Here is a 17,402-nt window from a genome sequence, read left to right on the forward strand (position 1 = left end):
ATGATGTTGTGTAATTTTAAACCAAAACTAAGGCCTCAGGATGACTTTAAGACGTGAACATGGTCATTTTTGTTTTGTAACATTAAATAAAAAAATAAAAACATATTTTTATAAAAATTTTTAATAAATTCCCGATTCCCCAATTTTTTCCTTCCGATCTTTTGAAAATCACGTGATCGGCTCCGATCCCCGATCACATGATCGGATCGGGACATCTCTAATAAAAAAGCTATTAGGCTAATTGTTTGCTAGTTAAACTACTTAAATCATAGATGAATTCATATTAAAAGATTCATTGACATTTACTCAGCTCTGCATAACTGTGATCTTCAGTCACATTTAAAAGTGCTATTTTCATCAATCTGTTCTGAAAATAATGCTCTATGAAGTGACTATCAAATTCTCATTTTTTGGAAGTTGGCATAGTCTAATCTAAGTCGGGTTAGAAAAATGATAGACGCACCCAGGAGAAAGGATTACAGCGATCAATAGTGCTTTCAATGTACGTATTGCATCATGCCAGACTTGACACATGTTTAACCTATCCTTACTTTTCACCGAGTACCTAAGCCTCCCTCTCTCTCTGCATCACCCTCATTAGCCTACTTGCTTCCAGCTGTGGAATGTGAAGATTGAACATTCATATTAACTAGCAACACCTCATATTTGACTGGAAAAAGTCAAGTGTAAGATGAATGTCAAGCTCTGGGGGGCTTAGGGCATCTCTTCACTACGTAGGTGGAATTATGTTATTGAAGTGCACTCTCTCCATCTCTCCCTGCCTCGCTCTCTTTCTCTTTAATCCTCTGCAGAGTAGGTGTGCCAGAGAGAGTCAGCGAGAGAAGACTGATATTTGCTTAACCAAATCCTCGGAGGACGCAACCCTCTTTAATCCACTTCCAAATTCACAGCGTCCACTTTCATTTGGTCATCCGTCACTTGCCCTGCTCTCTAGCGCTCTCTGCATTTGTGTGTGTGTCTGCGGGTGTGTTTGATGGACAATGGTGTGCATTTTGCTTTCTCCTTCCGTCTGCTGTGTCCTTGCTTTCCGTTTCTTCTTCCACTTGTCACTTTTGTTGTGTGCTGTTGAGGTCAGACTGGCACAGGCAGGCGTTGTTGTGAGCAAGAGAGAAAAGTACTGTTTTAGCTGCGACTATTGGCTGGAAATCCAGGGTTAGTCCGGGCTTGCCCCTTTGTTTGACACACAGCACCAGAGGGACAGAGGCACACTCGCACACTAAACACCTGCGAGCCCCGCTGTGTGGAATTACTTTCATCCTGACCTTTACGCAGGCTGTTTAAGTCTCTGAACTCAATTTCTACACCCATAAATGCTGTTTATTTAAGTATTTGCTCTTTGTCATTACACGGAAATTATTGTCTGTAGCAATATTAAAATACACACTTATCCCGCCATCAGAACAATTTGAAACAGGCTTAAAATGCATCTTTCATCATCTTCATCTAAGTATACACATATTAATAATAATATTTAATATTAATGTGGTTCTTTTTTTATGTTCACATATATGATTGCAAGAAGTAAAAAAAGGAAATGGAACAAATACAATAAAATAATTGAAGTTAACAAAAGATAAGCAGCTCAGTAAACATAAGACAGAAATAAGAGAAAATACTTAAATGCAAAAAAAGGAAATATATATATTTAAACAATTAAAAATAAGGATGAACGGACGCCGGATAAAGGTGAATTTTTTTATTTTCTAATATTTCTTGGAAGGTGTTCAACAACTTGGGGACTTTAGTAATATTTAAAAGGCCTGCTGTTGAGGACCTTAGGACTCACACGGGGACATAAAACAGTAGAGAATTGATGATTTAAGAAGGGGCCAGACCATTAAAAGCTTATAGGTGGTGTCTCCTTTTGCACCCCGGCTTTATACTCTGGCTTAATCTTTCCTATCAAGAGTCTTTCACATTGACAATGAGTGATAGGAGAGATCCTACTGTAAAAAAACCTTTTATATCATATTTTCTGTCTGTAGGTTTCACCCCCCCACCACTACACTCTCTGATCTGTTCTCTTTTCGCTGCAGCAGTCACTTCTCATCCTCACTCTGGATTGGAGTTAATCATTGAGCATAGCAGCACTTTTCAAAAGTGCATATTAAAGCAGCCTGATCTCAAATGACTCATCTCTCTCCTCTTCTTCCTCCTCACAGTGAGCACCTATCCTGCGCCTTCACCTTCTTTTTGCACGGGGAGAGCAACGTGTGCACCAGTGTGGAGATCAACCAGCACCAGCCCGTCTACCACCTGACGGAGGAGCACCTCACCCTGGCTCAGCAGGCATCCAGCCCCTTCCAAGGTGGGTCTCCAGTCCAATACTCTGCTGTTAGTGTGTGAGCAGCAAGAGGAAGGTTAGAGCTAAAACAATAACATCAAACGTGTGACATGGCGACGGCAAACACAGCTTTATTTGGGCCAGTTAGCAACGAATACAGAATGTCTCCTCCTGATAAGAGGTCATTATGTGGCAGCCTTGCCTTTGTCTCTTTCCTAAAAACCTCATAGGAAACTGGATAAACAAACAAACTGTTGTGCTCTAATGTATCTGTACACAGTTATGGTGAGACAAATCATTACCCTCAAGTGACAGGAATAAACAGAGGAGGATTTCTTTTAAAGAGGGAATAAACACTGCGGCTAGTGGTGCGTTTGTTTATCCAATCTGATGCTCTACACTAAATTAGAAGGTTGTTGTTGTTGTTCTATTATACATTTAGATAACGGACGGGTTAATAAAACGTTCAAATCAATACGTATATAACAATGATTGGAAGGCCTCTTGCCTATCAGTGAGGAAAATAATGTGATGGATGATGATAATGAGACATGATGGCCTGTTGACTTCAACAATAAGCCTATAAAGGTACATTAGAAAGTGTAGGCTATAGCTAATGTTAGGATTTAGACTAAATGTTTAGTTTTACTATATGGTATGGCGAAAAACTATATTTCATATGTCCACTGAGCTTCTACTTTGTGGGGGAGTGCCTTCTGGCGCTCAGAGACTATCTTACGAGTGCACCATAAAGCTTGCTCTTTTTAATGCTTTCTAAGACTGCCTTGGTTCCTCATTCCAAAACAAATGGCTGCGATCAGCTGACAGAATCCAGAAGAAGCCGCCTGACGTTGGCATGATTTTTCTGCTTTGCAATTTCATTTAAAACGTAAGGTCAGCTGAGGATGATCTTTCACATACTGCAGCTTAGCAGAAATACATTTGGTGATGAATGACCTCAAGTTTATTTATTTATTTTGAACAATAATAACTAGCATTCTAATCAATTCATCGAACAGTGTAGAATGGCTCAACTGAAATGATAAATTGGGAAGAATTTTCACAGCTGTCTGAGTTTATAATGTTAAACTTTTAATAGAATAATGACTAAAGAATAATGCAGTATGTCTCAGGGGTTTTTCTTCAAGTCATGAAGTTGTCATTTTAATATTGTAAAATGAAGAGTTGAGGTGGACACATCCCTGCTTTAAAGAGTATACACAAAATGTGCCAAAGTAAGAAGTCAGGGTCTTCTGAGGACCCCCACCATGCAAGAAAAGACAATGAAACAGAATATCTATCGCTAATCAAATATTGGAAGGTAATGTTCTTACTGTAGTGGCAGTTCTGCAACTACTTAATGTTTTGGAAACCAAATGAACAAAAAAAAAGCAAAGAATCTAAGAAATAGCACCTGCTTGAACACGTTAATCTTCAAGAATTAAACTCAAAATAACAACAGACTGTTGAGCACTGCACCCAGTGTATTTTCCAAAGACATAATGTTGAGTACACTCAAGCAGATAAGGGAATTATGCTTTCAGAAGCATTTCTTTGAGAATATTATCTGGAAAACGTTGAATGCTTAGTGCAAGTGTAGTGTTTTTTAATTTTATGAAGTATATTAGCAAGCTGTGTGTGCTGCTGCTGCCAACATAATGTATACAGTATCTTCTGTCATTACAGATTGGCTCGCAACCAGTTAAAAAAAAGAAAAGCCCCTGTAGTCACGTTAAATTATAGTGTAGTGTAGAGTAGCTATAAACCGTGTGGCTCTAATGATATTCCATCATTGGCTCTAAATTCATTACCCCACCCTAAGCCAAACGCTTTGTAATCCCAAAACCATTGTTTGCTTGCATTTCCAATCACACAGAGACATTTTAATGTAATGACTATGATATACGTTTACTTTGTGAAAGGAGAAAATCCTTTCTGAGTTTTCTGAATAATACTATAAGAATAAAATGAGAGTATTACACACTCATCCTGCTTGCAATTGAAACAGTTATGAATATCTGCATCAAGCATTATTCTGCTTAACTTTGCTGATATAAACATAACTTTCACATCACTGAACCCCTGATTTAAAACAACATGCCATAAAGCTCCAGCGAACACTTAATTATTAGTGATTAATTTGCTGATGATTTTTTAGATTAATTGTTTGGTATTACATTTTAGGAAATTCTGTCGAAGGTCCATCCCAGTTTGTCAAAGTTCATTGTGATCTCTTTAAATATCTTGATTCGTCATTCCAAAACCCAAAGATATCCATTTTAAAATATATTTATTTGACAAATAAACTAATTGTTGAGTCCACTAATGTTTGCAGCGTTAATGCATTTTTAACCCAAGTAGTTCGAAATAGAAAAGCGGTGCCCTCAAAACTGGGAAAGAAAGCACTTTGGATTGGAGTTTGAAGTCAGACAATGATTACCTAATTCACCCATCCAAAAAAGAAATCCAATGACCCATGAGGAAATGTTCTTTGTCTTCTCACCTGCAGTTGGATAGAAGTTATTGAGCCCTCCCCTCTCCGTATGCCCCCTCCAGAGTAATAACAGGGATCTCTTCCTCCACTCAACGCATTCATTTGTGCACCCTCCTTTACTGTGTGGAGAGCTCTCCTGACGGGAGGTGATAATGTCCCGTCTAGTTAAAGACTAGTGCCTTGGATAAAAATGAAAAGGTTATTTGGACTTACGGGTTGCTATAGGGATGTTGATGGGGTTTCATAGTCATTAAGGATGATCATATTGCTCCCTAGCCACCAGCTACTACATAGTTGCCTATGACTCATTTTATTGGTCAATAAATGCCGGTCATTGTGGCTTTTAAAAATGTCTTGTCAAGGAACTCCACAGATACACACCTCTTCTTGGTCCATTAAGAAATAACCTGGCTTCAGTTGAATTGCTCGAATATTATTTGTTCTTCATTATCTTATAATTCAACCATAGCATTATATGAATTTAGCCGCCTTTAAAGGTGGGGTAGGTCATTTTGGAGAAAGCAGCTCGAGTGCGCTAGAATTTGAAAATACACAGCCGGAAAAAATCTGCCACTTCCTTACAGAGCCCCTCCTCCAACACACACGAACGCGCACATGACCAATGAGGGCACGAGATAAGTTTGTGCACTAGGGATGTGCATCTCCATCACTAAGGCTGATGTGATGCACATCTCGATACGTTGCCACCTGAGGTGGGACCAAGTCATTGTTTTGCAAGTCCGAGTCAAGTCTCAAGTCTTTGCGCTCAAGTCCGAGTCAAGTCTCAAGTCAGGATGGGCAAGTTCAAGTCAAGTCCAAGTCCTAAACTTTGACAAAACAAGTCTTAAACAAGTTATGTGCTTTTCAACAAATGTAATGACATCCATCAACAGAATAATACTTAATAATCAAACTGCTCTTTATTAGTCACATTAATAATTTAATAATCTATTTTCTCTCTGCTGGTAAAGTAACGTGTTTTTCTTCTATTTTAAGAGGGATCAGTAAGGTAAGGCTACCGTGACGGTTTGATTCAGAAGGAGTTTAATGTATAAGATCCCTGATGTTGTGGTAACCAGAATGTTTATTTCCACTGTGTACAACATGCAGGCCCGGTTCCAGAACAAAATGACTCAGGGTGCATCCGAGATTAGAGAGGGCGCACCCTTTTGGCCGAGCTTTAGTGAAAAACATAACTAAAGGGTACCCCCTTACCGAGATTTTTTAAGGCTAATTCGGTTACTTATAGTTTTTTTTATATATTTTTTTTACCAAAGGTAGACCACCCCTTCCCGGCATCCATGACATTTTTCGGCCGGCCGATTTATTGACCTACCGATGGACGCGACAGTCCGAAGATAGACGACGTGTTATCCCTACAAGTTCTAAGTGACTAAGTGCTAACCAGTGGCCGTATTTGAAAGTTCTACGCCTCACGTGGCCAAACTTTCCTCACGGTGTAAGCCGATGTCAAACCCAACTGTTGAGCGCCTACGTAGCTATTATTTATATCACCCTACACGTCATGATCATCTCTCTTGTTATATACGTAGAAAAAACAAGTTTAAAACTAAACGAACGGTGGGATATTCCTGTATTTTGTTTTTAGGGAGACAGCATGTGTATAAACTTCATAGTAAATAAAACCGTACACCGTAAGCAACGTAAAACATACACTTTAGCTAATATAACGCGGGGCATAGCGTATTACAACTTACTTTAGCATAGCTTGACATAGCGTTGTCCCCACTTAGCATAGTAAATAGCATAGGACCACAAAGTTTTACATAAGCCATAGCAACCGTGGTCTCCACCACCTGAGCTCAGTGTACCCTGGTGGTTAAAACCATGAACTGTGAGCCTGAACTGTTTTAGTGTTTTTTTGACGCTGAGCCTGAACCCTGACTTGGTGGTTACTGAGCCCTGAACTGGAACTCGGAAGTACTGAACTCCACCTGAACTATTAAATTAAGTCTGCCAGAGTTTGTGGCGGCTAGCGCTCTACGGCGATCTTCTCGTCTGAGGGCAGGGGCCACATCCTCGTCTTAGAGGTCGGCGAGGATAGCAACGACTCTTAGGAACGTTCGTCCCGCACAGAAAATAAATCCGACCCGGTGGTACGCCGGTTAGTATACGTTCCTGCTGTGATCCCTAGTATGGTGAATACACTTTCTTCCACATCGTGTCGTCATCAACCATGTCCGGTCGACGTGTCTCGCTGCCCTCTGCTAAATGTACGTTCGCGCATGCCTAGGTTCTTTAAACGCTTTGGCTTTTTTTTATTCGTCGTAGACCCGACGTAAAGTTACTATAACCTCTTTCGTTTCGACTCACGTCCGTAAAACGATTTGTTACTTGTTATCTGGAAGTCTCGTCCAAAAGAGAAACCCATTGGTGAGGTCCAATAACAGTCTTCCGACCTTCCGTCAAGTCTAGAACCAAACTCATTTCACATGGCTCACATCCTTATGACCCAATGTTATTTTTCAAGGACGTAAGTTTTTTTTTTTACAATGTTCATTTTCACTGTTTTCATATCGTACGTTTTATATGAATTCATTGATGTTGGACGTCTATTAGATCGGTAAGCCCACAAGAAGTGTGGTATCTCTGGTAATAGGGAACGTCAATTTCTATCTAACACCCCAGGGAATATTTACAACAGTCCGGCCCAGATGCACGTATTTCCCATTTTTTCTTTTCAGTTTTCTATAATTTGTATATATTATTATTATTATCATTCATTGATTAATTTTTTTTTTTTTTATTTTTATTTTTTTAACTTTATTATATCTTCTTCTTCTTCTTATATCAACTTTAGCGGTATAAGCGGTCGTCATTGTGACGTAGATGACGTCCATTATTGTCAAGTTTAGGTCTCCATAGTAAATGCAATGGGCGGTCCGGTGACAGCACCTGTGATTGCGGGCTGAGCCGCCGAAACGGGCGGAGAGGGTGCCTCCGCCTCGGTCGGCGTCGGCAGAAGCAACGGGGTTTGTGGCGGTGGGGAGTCGCCGGGCGTTCACGGTCGTGTCTCCCTGTAGCCGTTTTGTCTCGGTCCGCCATATAAATTTTTTTCATGGGTTGAGGCGGACATGTCACCCCATTCCTCGAGCAAAAGTTGTTTTGTCTCTAACCGACCTTTTATAAGTACATGTTTCTACGGTAGAAAGACGATACGTACATCCTGTAAAAGCCAAGTTCATTCAGTCCTACGGAAGTTGGTGTTGACCGATGTTGTTGACCGCGGTACGAGAATATCCGACGTGCACTATTCCCTGACCCTTCCGTACTTAGTTTCGTTTCTCGGTGTATCTAGGTTATCTAGAGAATTAAAACCGGAGAGTTTCACGTGGTCTAAACTACGAAAATTGAAGTTATAAATTTTTTTTTAGAATGGCCCCCTTAACGTACGGGGGTCTCCTCCACTTCGGAGGATCCTCCTCACTCTTGGGGATGATCTCCACAATCCAGGTGAGGGGTGAAATATTTTTATCGNGCATATTGCTAAGGACTAAATACGATGGAGGGTTCTCATCTCAGCCTTATTACCCATAGGGGATGAAGTGGAGTAAGTAAATAAAGAGGCCGGCGCTCCAGGGTCTGGTTCTGCTGTGCGTTTTTGTGATGTAACGGTAAAACATTTCAGAATTCCTCCACGGGATACCATTGTCATTTTACATCACTCAACCCGCGAAATACACACACTCAGTACATAGCCTACTGTAGATAGACCCGCGAATTTGCGGGCCAGGAATTCGCGGGCACAGCCAGCTGTGCGGCTGGCTGACAGCACATGGGCACAGCTTACGTATGTGTGTGTGTGTGTCTGTCTGTGTGTGTGTGAGTGTGTGTGTGTGTTTTGCAGGTTGCTAAATATTTTGTGTGTTTATGTTGACAAGGAGGTTTAATAATTGTGTGCTACACACAACTTGCAGTCGATTTTATTTTCATCGCCGTTTGTAGTAGAGTTAGCAGGGTATTTTTATTTTAACTCTCGTCCCAAATTCGTCCCAAAATTATTTTTTATCCTCCCTGACACTATTTTTTTCGGCCCCGGGACGACGGGACGTCCTTAAACTCGAGCCCTGGTGTGTGTGTGTGTGGTCTCTTGAGTATGGCGTGTGTCTATGCGCAGGTGTCTGTTTTCACCGCCGCAGTGAATCTCCTCCTGGCTAACCAAGCATAGCGTCTAGGGAGGGCTGATCCCACCCCCACCTCTCTTCATCCATCCATCCATCTCCTCCTCCCCCTCACCTCTGCCAAGCTTGGTTTACTGCGCGGCAGAGCGCTCTGGCAGGCAGACCTCTCCAGGATGTGACCTCATAAAAGGGCGCAGAGTGAATGTAATGAACTCTCAGCCCATTACACTGATCTGAGCACATTTGACATGTCTTCAGGGAGCAGAAGATAGGCCCGCAGTCAGAGAGAGAGAGGGCGGCGGAGGGGATGGAGAGGAGGGCGTGGAGGGGTGGTGATGGGGAAAACGGTAAACCATTTCCATAATTGTGCTGAATTTGATCCCTCTTCCACAACTGGCCTCAGGTCTTAGCGGTGTGTGTGTGTGCAGGAAGAAATGCAGCAATGAAAGGGAATAGGAGTTGGATTTAATTAAGGTTAATAGGATAGACCATAATTGGATGTTGTTGTGTACCGCTACACAACCTTTTGTTCTTCCCTCTGCAGGGTAGCTTTAGCTGACGTAGTGTGTTCTATAGGTGAAGTTTTTCTGAGGGGCATCCAGGAGACATTGTGATTAGACAACATGTTTAATGCTTTAGCTTATTCTAATCTTTAAATGTTCCTGGGTTTTCTCTGTAGTACTAAACTTTGCCAAATAATGTTTCACAGTGCTCTTTCTCCACTACTTCATTTCACCTGACAGTCACTATCGGAAAATACCAAGAAGTGTTTGATGTTTAGATCTTTCTATCAAGTTGGGTTTTATACAAAAGCAAAGTGTCTAAGAGCGTACAAGTCCACCAGGAGAGCAGCTGGTGTGTCTGTTTACAGTGTAGAAGTCATTCAATAATATTTGTATTATAATTTAATTTCATGCTGCACATAGTGCGAGTCATTTCATCACAACAGCAGGACATAGTTAAGAGTAGTTGGAGGTTTGCTGCCTCCAACAGCTCCTGCTGTTTCCATTACCCCATTGCAAAAATTGCTTGGAAATGATGATTTATTGTAGATGCACAAAATAGAACTCTCACATGGTAAACAGAAAACATTGAGGCTGTATTGTTAGCTTCTGCTTATTGTGTTGGACACTGATAGAGGGGTGTTTACAACATTTACATACCTTGAATGTATCAGTTATAATGCTGGCCGTAAATAGCATCAAAAATGTGGTTTGATTTCCTGAAAGTCTTAAGGAATATAGATCCGTCTCTTGCGACTCTTTTCTTGCTGTTGTCTCCGCCATTTTCCCATCCTGGAAGCTGTTCCTTGGTCCAGCTGCAGGACCAATACCTGGGGACAGAGGCCATCCAGTGTAGTAATGACCAATGGAAAGGCAGCGCAGAGAGGGACGTTAACTAATGCTCTCTCACTCACCCAGCCACACAGCCCGTCTGTTGGTAAAACCATTCATACATCTTTACTCATTGAAATGTATGATGCAGAGAAAGAGAATGTCTGCATAACAAGCAGAGCCGCTGTGTGTGTGTCTTCATATGATCTCTCAAGTTGATATGACATGGTTTCTGTGCTCATATGTATGCATTATGCATGCTTGTATCTGCATTCTGTGATGGGTGTAGGTCTGTTCTATAAGCAGACTGATGAGCTCGCTGTGTGGCTCTCGTATGTCAGTGCAGTCAAGTGTGTTTGCCGAGGAGGGACCCTGTTTATAAGCCCCTGTTTATGGGCTCTGAGAGGCCACCGCTTGCCAATAATTGGCGTCTGGATTGCTCTGTAAGCATTTGGCGAGTCAGCCGGGACTGGCTGGGTCCAGCGCTGCTCTGGAAAGGTCAGCGCTGAATCTGCCCGAGATGGCAGAGTGACGGGGAAAGAAACGCACACAGGAGGAAAAGAAGAAGGGAAGGATGATCAAGAAAATAATTAGATAGTTGCAAGTGTAAAAATGGGATGAAAAAATGTATAAATTAGAAAGGCAATGAGGGATGGTATGATTTCAAGACCAGAACGTATGGAAAGGGCAAAAATAATGATTAATGATAGAAAGGAATTAGGGACAAGATAAAAGGAGGATAGAAGATAAAAAGGAACAGAGGGAGATGAAGAAGGAAATGTTAGTAAAAGAGGAGACAAAAGCTAAACATAACCTCCTTTGCTGGGGTAATGGGAAAATAGACTTACAGGAGTTAAAGGATACAAGGTGAAGGAAAGCAGATGGTTGGTAGATGTGTCGGGTACATTGTATTTATACAGCCTGAGAGCCAATCTATTAGCAAACCCTTATATCCATATAGCTAATTTGCCTCAAGAGGCTTTATATCTGTACAGCATTCAACACTCTGACCCTCAATCGGGTAAGGAAAATGTCTCGTCTTGTGAGGCATTCTGGAAGATGTCCTCACGCTGACTAACATTGTGTTTCTTCTCCTTCCCACCCCTTTCTTTCTGACTAGTTATCCTGAGTCCTTTCGGCCTGAACGGGACCCTGACGGGCCAGTCGTTCAAGATGTCAGACCCGCCCACCCAGAAGCTGATCGAGGAGTGGAACCAGTTCTATCCCATCAGCCCCAGCGCCAAGGGGGGGTCGTCGTCGGATAAGGCGGAGGACATGGACTGGGAGGATGACTCTCTGGCCTCCGTAGAGGTCCTCGTAGGTCAGTTGTGAGGATACTGTGACGTGTTTTTAAATGTCGGTGTCACTGCTCTGGTTGCTGAACACCCTGCCTTTCTGTGTGCAGGTGGTGTGCGAATGGTTTACCCAGCATGCTTAGTGCTGGTTCCCCAGTCAGACATCCCTGTTGTGGCCCCTGTGGGGTCCTCCCACTGCACTGCCGTCTACCCGGGTGGCCACCAGGTGCCTGCTTCCCAGCGAGAGCCCGCCATGTCTTTGGTGACCCTCACCCCTCCCACATCGCCTGAGGAGGCTCAGACAGGTTGGGCGATAAACGCAGTGTACATTTTTAAGACCTCAGTTAGGTCTTAGGATGACGATTGCTTTTACATTATTTTTTCGTCACATCTGTTTAACCTTGCTCCTTCCCTCCCCAGTGGACTCTCACTCAGCCCAGAAGTGGGTTAAGATGCCTTCAGCATCTGATGCGTTCAGCGTGGACAAAACAAGTCACCACGGAGGAAAGATTCCACGCCGGTTATCCACCCAGGTGGTGGAGCGCGTCTGGCAAGAGTGCAATATCAACCGAGCCCAGAACAAGTACGTCTCATTTTGTCTCTTAGAAGTAGCAAAGATTGGTAAGCAATTCTAGAAAGAGAAATCTAACCCAAAAACTCAGAGTGCTTTAACAGAGAACAGTTTTTTTTGTACCTCATGTTTGTTTACAGACCATAAACACATTTAGCTATTGTTAACAATCCATTTTTGTGCAGAGATGAAGGCATTGTCCAATGGTCCAATCTTTTTTGCCAAAAGGTTTAATATTTAACTGCTCATTTAGCAAGAAATAGTCCGTGACAGTACTTTTTTTTCTCACAAGTGCTTAGTGTAACAAGCTGAGCAAAGAAGAGTGAGGTCATGCAGACTGTTTAAGCACACTTGGAATGTGTGAAACAATAAAATTAAAGCAATGCCTGGTTAATTTTTCTAAATGCACTTTAAATTAGCGGTTTTCTGCCTTGGCGTGGAGCAGGTCAAACTTCTTTCACTGACCCTTGTGCCTGATGAAAAGGTTAATATGCATTTCCATGACCTTCTGACTGCACATCTGTAGTTTACACACTACACTGACACAGTTTTCCATAACGTTTTATGAATCATACTTACACTATACAAAAATACCAGAAAAATAGAGTAAAAACAATAAAAACTTATAATTAATCTAAGGGCTAGTTTGCAGTTTAGTCACATGGCCTGCTGTGTTATTCACCATCAGTGAATCTGACACATTGGGAGCAGCCCGGGCTCTGCTGCCCCTTGACCACGCACAGAGTGTCAGCCAGAGTTAGCTGTTGGGCTTGTCAGCCAAAATATTTTCGCTCCAAGCAGAGCGATGACATCAGCCGACGCACAAAGCTCTCACCATGCCACACTGTGTACCGCAGGCTGTGCACTTTTTTAAGATTTTAAGTCACAATTGAAAGATTTTTGTTTAAAAAGAAAAGGATGGTTCACAATAAAATCACTACACGAGAAAGAGCTGAGTTTCCCACAAAAAATGTACCATTAGCAGAATTGTGTTATAGACATGTATTTTTTCTCCCTCCCAAGGCGGAAGTTCTCAGCCGCAACCAACGGTACCTGTGACGAAGAGCTGAGTGAGAAAGCGGCAGCCTGGGATTTTGTGGAGCATTCACAAAGGTCCTACTGCAGCTGTTCCAGGTTAGTGCTCAGTCTTCAGCTTAACATCTCTCTCAACCGATCACAGTTGAAAGCAGCTGCTTTACTCACATGTGTACATCAGGGTTTCCGTTAGCCGGTAATTAACGTTTTTTAGCTGGTAACATTTATTAAAAACCGGTAAATTCAAAACCTGCAGGTCAAAATGTCCGATGCTCCGATCGATTGGCCGCCGGTCATTATCGGCCGATATTCACTCTTAATAGTTTGATCTGTGCTCTCTATAAAGGCCGATCAGGAGAGCTGGATCTGATCGATATGGACATAAACGCGAGTGAAGTATAACCGGACGCGAGAGAGAGATCAGATCAGCTGCTGAGTCTGACGGAGACACGCAGCTCTGCATGATCACCTGAAGCCCCGCCCACTGTTTAGCGCGCTGCATGAGAAACTGACGGGCTGTCAGGAGAGGGAGAGAGGAAAAGAGAGGATCCGTTTCTCCCGTGTTATTATTCAAAGTTAATGTAAACTTTTGAATAATGTACTTTATCTACTACAAGTAGTTTGTTTGAATGTAATAATTATGTTGTTTGTTGTTTGTGGAATCATTTATTGAAAAATGAATCAGAATTTTTCGATCTGTTACGATTATAAACTGAAGCAATATAAAAACGAGCCCCAGTAACTGAGTTTTAAACATCAGCATATCCGGTCCTAGTCCGGTAATTACCTGCTAACGGAAACTCTGCTACACAATTCTTATTATTATTATTATTGAAACATGACCAGTACGTTTCAAATGTGTCCGGTAAAATAAATTCTGTCCGGACATTTGACCGGCGAGAAGAAATCCTAGCGGAAACCCTGGTGTACATGCGTGTGCCATCCTCTGAAGACTGCAGGTCCCATCAGTAGACGATGGCCAATGAGCAAGTAGCATGAGTAGTAGTATCTAAGCTGACCTTTGTGTGTTTTGATTGGTTGATACCTTGCTTGCCAGCGTGGTCACACTTCCATCGGGGAATCCGTTACACTCGGCTTTTCTCCCACCTAGAGAGAGGAGAGTCGGCTTGGGCGGCAGACGAGCAGAGAGGATTGACCCAGTCAGCCGGGGCATGTTCATTTGTTGGAAGCCACCCAGCACTTTGGCAACACAGATATGGGAAGCTCTGTGCGTTGCCAGGTTTAATGGTCATTAGCCTTGATCTGTAGATGGAAGCCTTCCGTGTGTCTGCTTATCTCCACATCTTAATTGTCAGCACACACCAGTGCACTGGCCATCAGCGAGACCCAGCTTCTCCTTTAACACTCAGATGTTTGACCGCAGCAGTAGGCTGAGTGGTGACCCAGCGGCAGAGACAGTTGTATTAGAAGGTTGTCTGTTGGCAGCAGGTTGTCCACATCCATGGGTCTACAGTCAGATTCCAGCCTTATTTCCTCTCATCATCCAAAGGCAGTAGCTGATGTAGTTTTTTTTTAATGGACTATTTATCACATCTGATACGTCTGTCGTTTTGAACACTGACTGAGGTGATTTATTGTAACTTTAAAGTGAGTCACAGTAACTCTCCTCCTTTTTCTCCTCTATGTGAGTGACTCAGCGCTGCTGTAGCAGACTGTCCTACCTGTTTGCCCATTTTTGTTGGATCAATACACAAATCTATGATTAGAGAGTCTTGTAAACATTTGATAACTAATCTCCTGCTGAAGTGGCGCTGCAGCACTACTGCGTGTTTAAGCCACATCCATCAGAATTCAGTCTGAGGCAAAGACACAAAAACTACTTTTATTCAATTTCTCATTATATTTGGCTTTTAACGCACTTCATACTATATTCCTTTGTCATGCATTATCTGATGAGCTTTATTTGATAGCAGAATAGGCAATAGAGCTAAGATTCAGTTATTATTCCTTTTTCTACTGTCAGCATGATTTTCTTTTCCTTCCTTCTTTATGTTTTCTAAAATAAAAATGTCTTCTCCCCTGCAGATACAAATCAATGAAGCAGCGAACAGGCAGTACCCCAGGCCAAACACCTACATCGGGCCAGCCCTCCCAGACTCCCACCAAGCACAAAGCTGGGGGGGAGAAACCAGAGAAAGGTGACAAGCAGCAGAAAAGACCCCAGACGCCCTTCCATCATCGCAGCATGACCAGCGACGACGCTTCCATGGAGGCTGAGGCCACCGCCGGTCAGAGGATAGCCATGAGAGGCCAGGACGGAGGGAGATTCAATAGTATGCGCTCTACGGATGTGTCTGGCATCCAAAAAAACACCCAGCTCCATTGTGGGGGGGTCAACGTAGGGCAGTCAGAACAGTCCAACTCCCCGCAACCCCCGCCTCTTAGCCCCCACCCCTGCGAGCATGGCGAGGAATCAGGGGAGGGCATGAAGAACCCTTCAACCCCCAACAGCCAACACTTTTACCAGCCTCCGTCGGAACCCTGCCTCGGCGGGGGGAAGGGCGGCGGTGAGGATCCCGGAGGGCCCGAGGGTCTAAATCAGCACTTCCACTCCCATCACCCCCACCACGGAGCCTCGAACTACTCCGACCCCCCTGAGCCCACCATGTATTTGGGCGCAGGGGTCGACCCGGAGGAGGACAGCTCCCTCGCACCATGGAGGCTATTCAACCTCCCCCGCACGAAAGAAGCCGAGCTGCCCACGCCACTACTGCCCTGGGACAAACTGAGGGAGGAGGCCGCGGCACAGGAAAACCTGGTGTCAGTCACAGAGTAAGTGACACCTGCCAATCATTAAATGATGTTCATCGCCCTCTGTCACACGCAGGGCAGTTAGGTAGTGTTCATGTTAGCAGCAATTATCCTGCACTTAGGTATTATCTTACTAAAAGGAAGCCCTAAGGATTTTATAGTTTAATAAATGGAAAACTTTATTCTTTTCAAGATTTGTATTTTTTTAGATTAACAACACGGGATGAATAATTAAAAATATTGTTTTTTACTAGTCCTCACAACTTCTCATTAGTGATGAGCACCGAGTGTCAGTTGTAAACAATAGGCCTGTTATAAGAGTCAATCCACTGCAGCCAACATGGACAAATAGTCAACCAACCAAACCCACTTGAACCAGTGTCAATGGCGCTAGCAGAGAAAGAAAAAGTTGAATGTGGTTAAGTTAAAGGTTTAAACAATATGTAAGACAAATCAGATCAATATTCCATGCTAACATCATCACAGTTGGCTCTTATCGACTTATGTGTTGTTGTCTCGTCAAAGTCAGTAATTATAAAGGTTGAGGATGAGCATATTTCCTCATCGTTATTGTCAACAAAATGTGTGCTTCTCTTGGGCATCCGAACCCTACATTTCTAACCTTTTCCACTGTTGCATAGTGCTGCTTTAGAGCAGTTTAAACAGTCCAGAAAATTGTGTCCCTCCCTCAGCTTCAGAACGTGCAGTATAGCGCTTAGCCGCGTACAGCATGTTAATCTCCTGCTATGTGCCCTTTTGACATCATACATCACCAATGTGCAGGGCCAGCACTACTCATCCATTCGTATGCGCGCGCACACACACACACACACACACACACACACACACACACACACACACACACACACACACACACACACTGGAGCTCGGAGAAGGGAAGAGTTATGGCAGGGTTGGATTAAGATATTCCTCTACTTTTGTAATAAAGTTGAAAATGTAAGAAATACTGCCTCAGCTGGCTATCGGTTTGGAAGCCTAGAGAGAGACTTGCACCAAGAAGAAGCTGCTAGCCAGGCGGAGGATCACAGATGGACAGAGCGAGGGGGCTTCTACAGTGTGAAGCAGGCCGTAGGGTGGACCTTGTGGGAATTATTGGCGGGGTTATGCAATCCCAAGGGGCCAGCGCTCAGAATGGCTATTCTAGTGAGCCGTAATCCCCCCGGCCACAGCTCTGAATGGCGGCTAATCTCTGGCCCTGGCCACTGCACACCATCACCTCACATCGGAGCCGGACAGGCATGACGAGAGGACGGAGGTGCAGAGAAACATAGCCGGCAATGAAGGGGAGGGATAACACTTGGGTCAGCCCCTCCTCTCCTGCCCAGCAGCCAGTAGTTTTCTTCTGCTCCCTCCTGTTACATGCAAGGAACAAGTAGGCCACCGTCAGAGCCACATTTTGATAGAGTCACAGTAACAAGTGATAAATGTGTGTG

The 17,402-nt window shown here is 43.2% G+C and overlaps 1 protein-coding gene across 1 annotated transcript in view; it reads left to right on the top strand.

Annotated features, from left to right (window-relative positions):
• Positions 1–17,402, top strand: part of LOC104957379 (mediator of RNA polymerase II transcription subunit 13-like) — a 34,446-nt gene that overhangs the window by 15,783 nt on the left and 1,261 nt on the right. Inside the window, exons 4-9 of the mRNA XM_010785004.1 lie at positions 2,184–2,329; positions 11,396–11,596; positions 11,681–11,875; positions 11,991–12,153; positions 13,165–13,275; positions 15,223–15,969. Of these exons, the coding sequence (XP_010783306.1) occupies positions 2,184–2,329; positions 11,396–11,596; positions 11,681–11,875; positions 11,991–12,153; positions 13,165–13,275; positions 15,223–15,969 (1,563 nt within the window). The remainder of the gene's footprint in view (positions 1–2,183; positions 2,330–11,395; positions 11,597–11,680; positions 11,876–11,990; positions 12,154–13,164; positions 13,276–15,222; positions 15,970–17,402) is intronic.

The sequence above is a fragment of the Notothenia coriiceps genome, unplaced genomic scaffold (genome assembly GCF_000735185.1).
Source record: "Notothenia coriiceps isolate Sejong01 unplaced genomic scaffold, NC01 NC01_scaffold00026885, whole genome shotgun sequence".
In the NCBI taxonomy this organism is placed as follows: domain Eukaryota; kingdom Metazoa; phylum Chordata; class Actinopteri; order Perciformes; family Nototheniidae; genus Notothenia; species Notothenia coriiceps.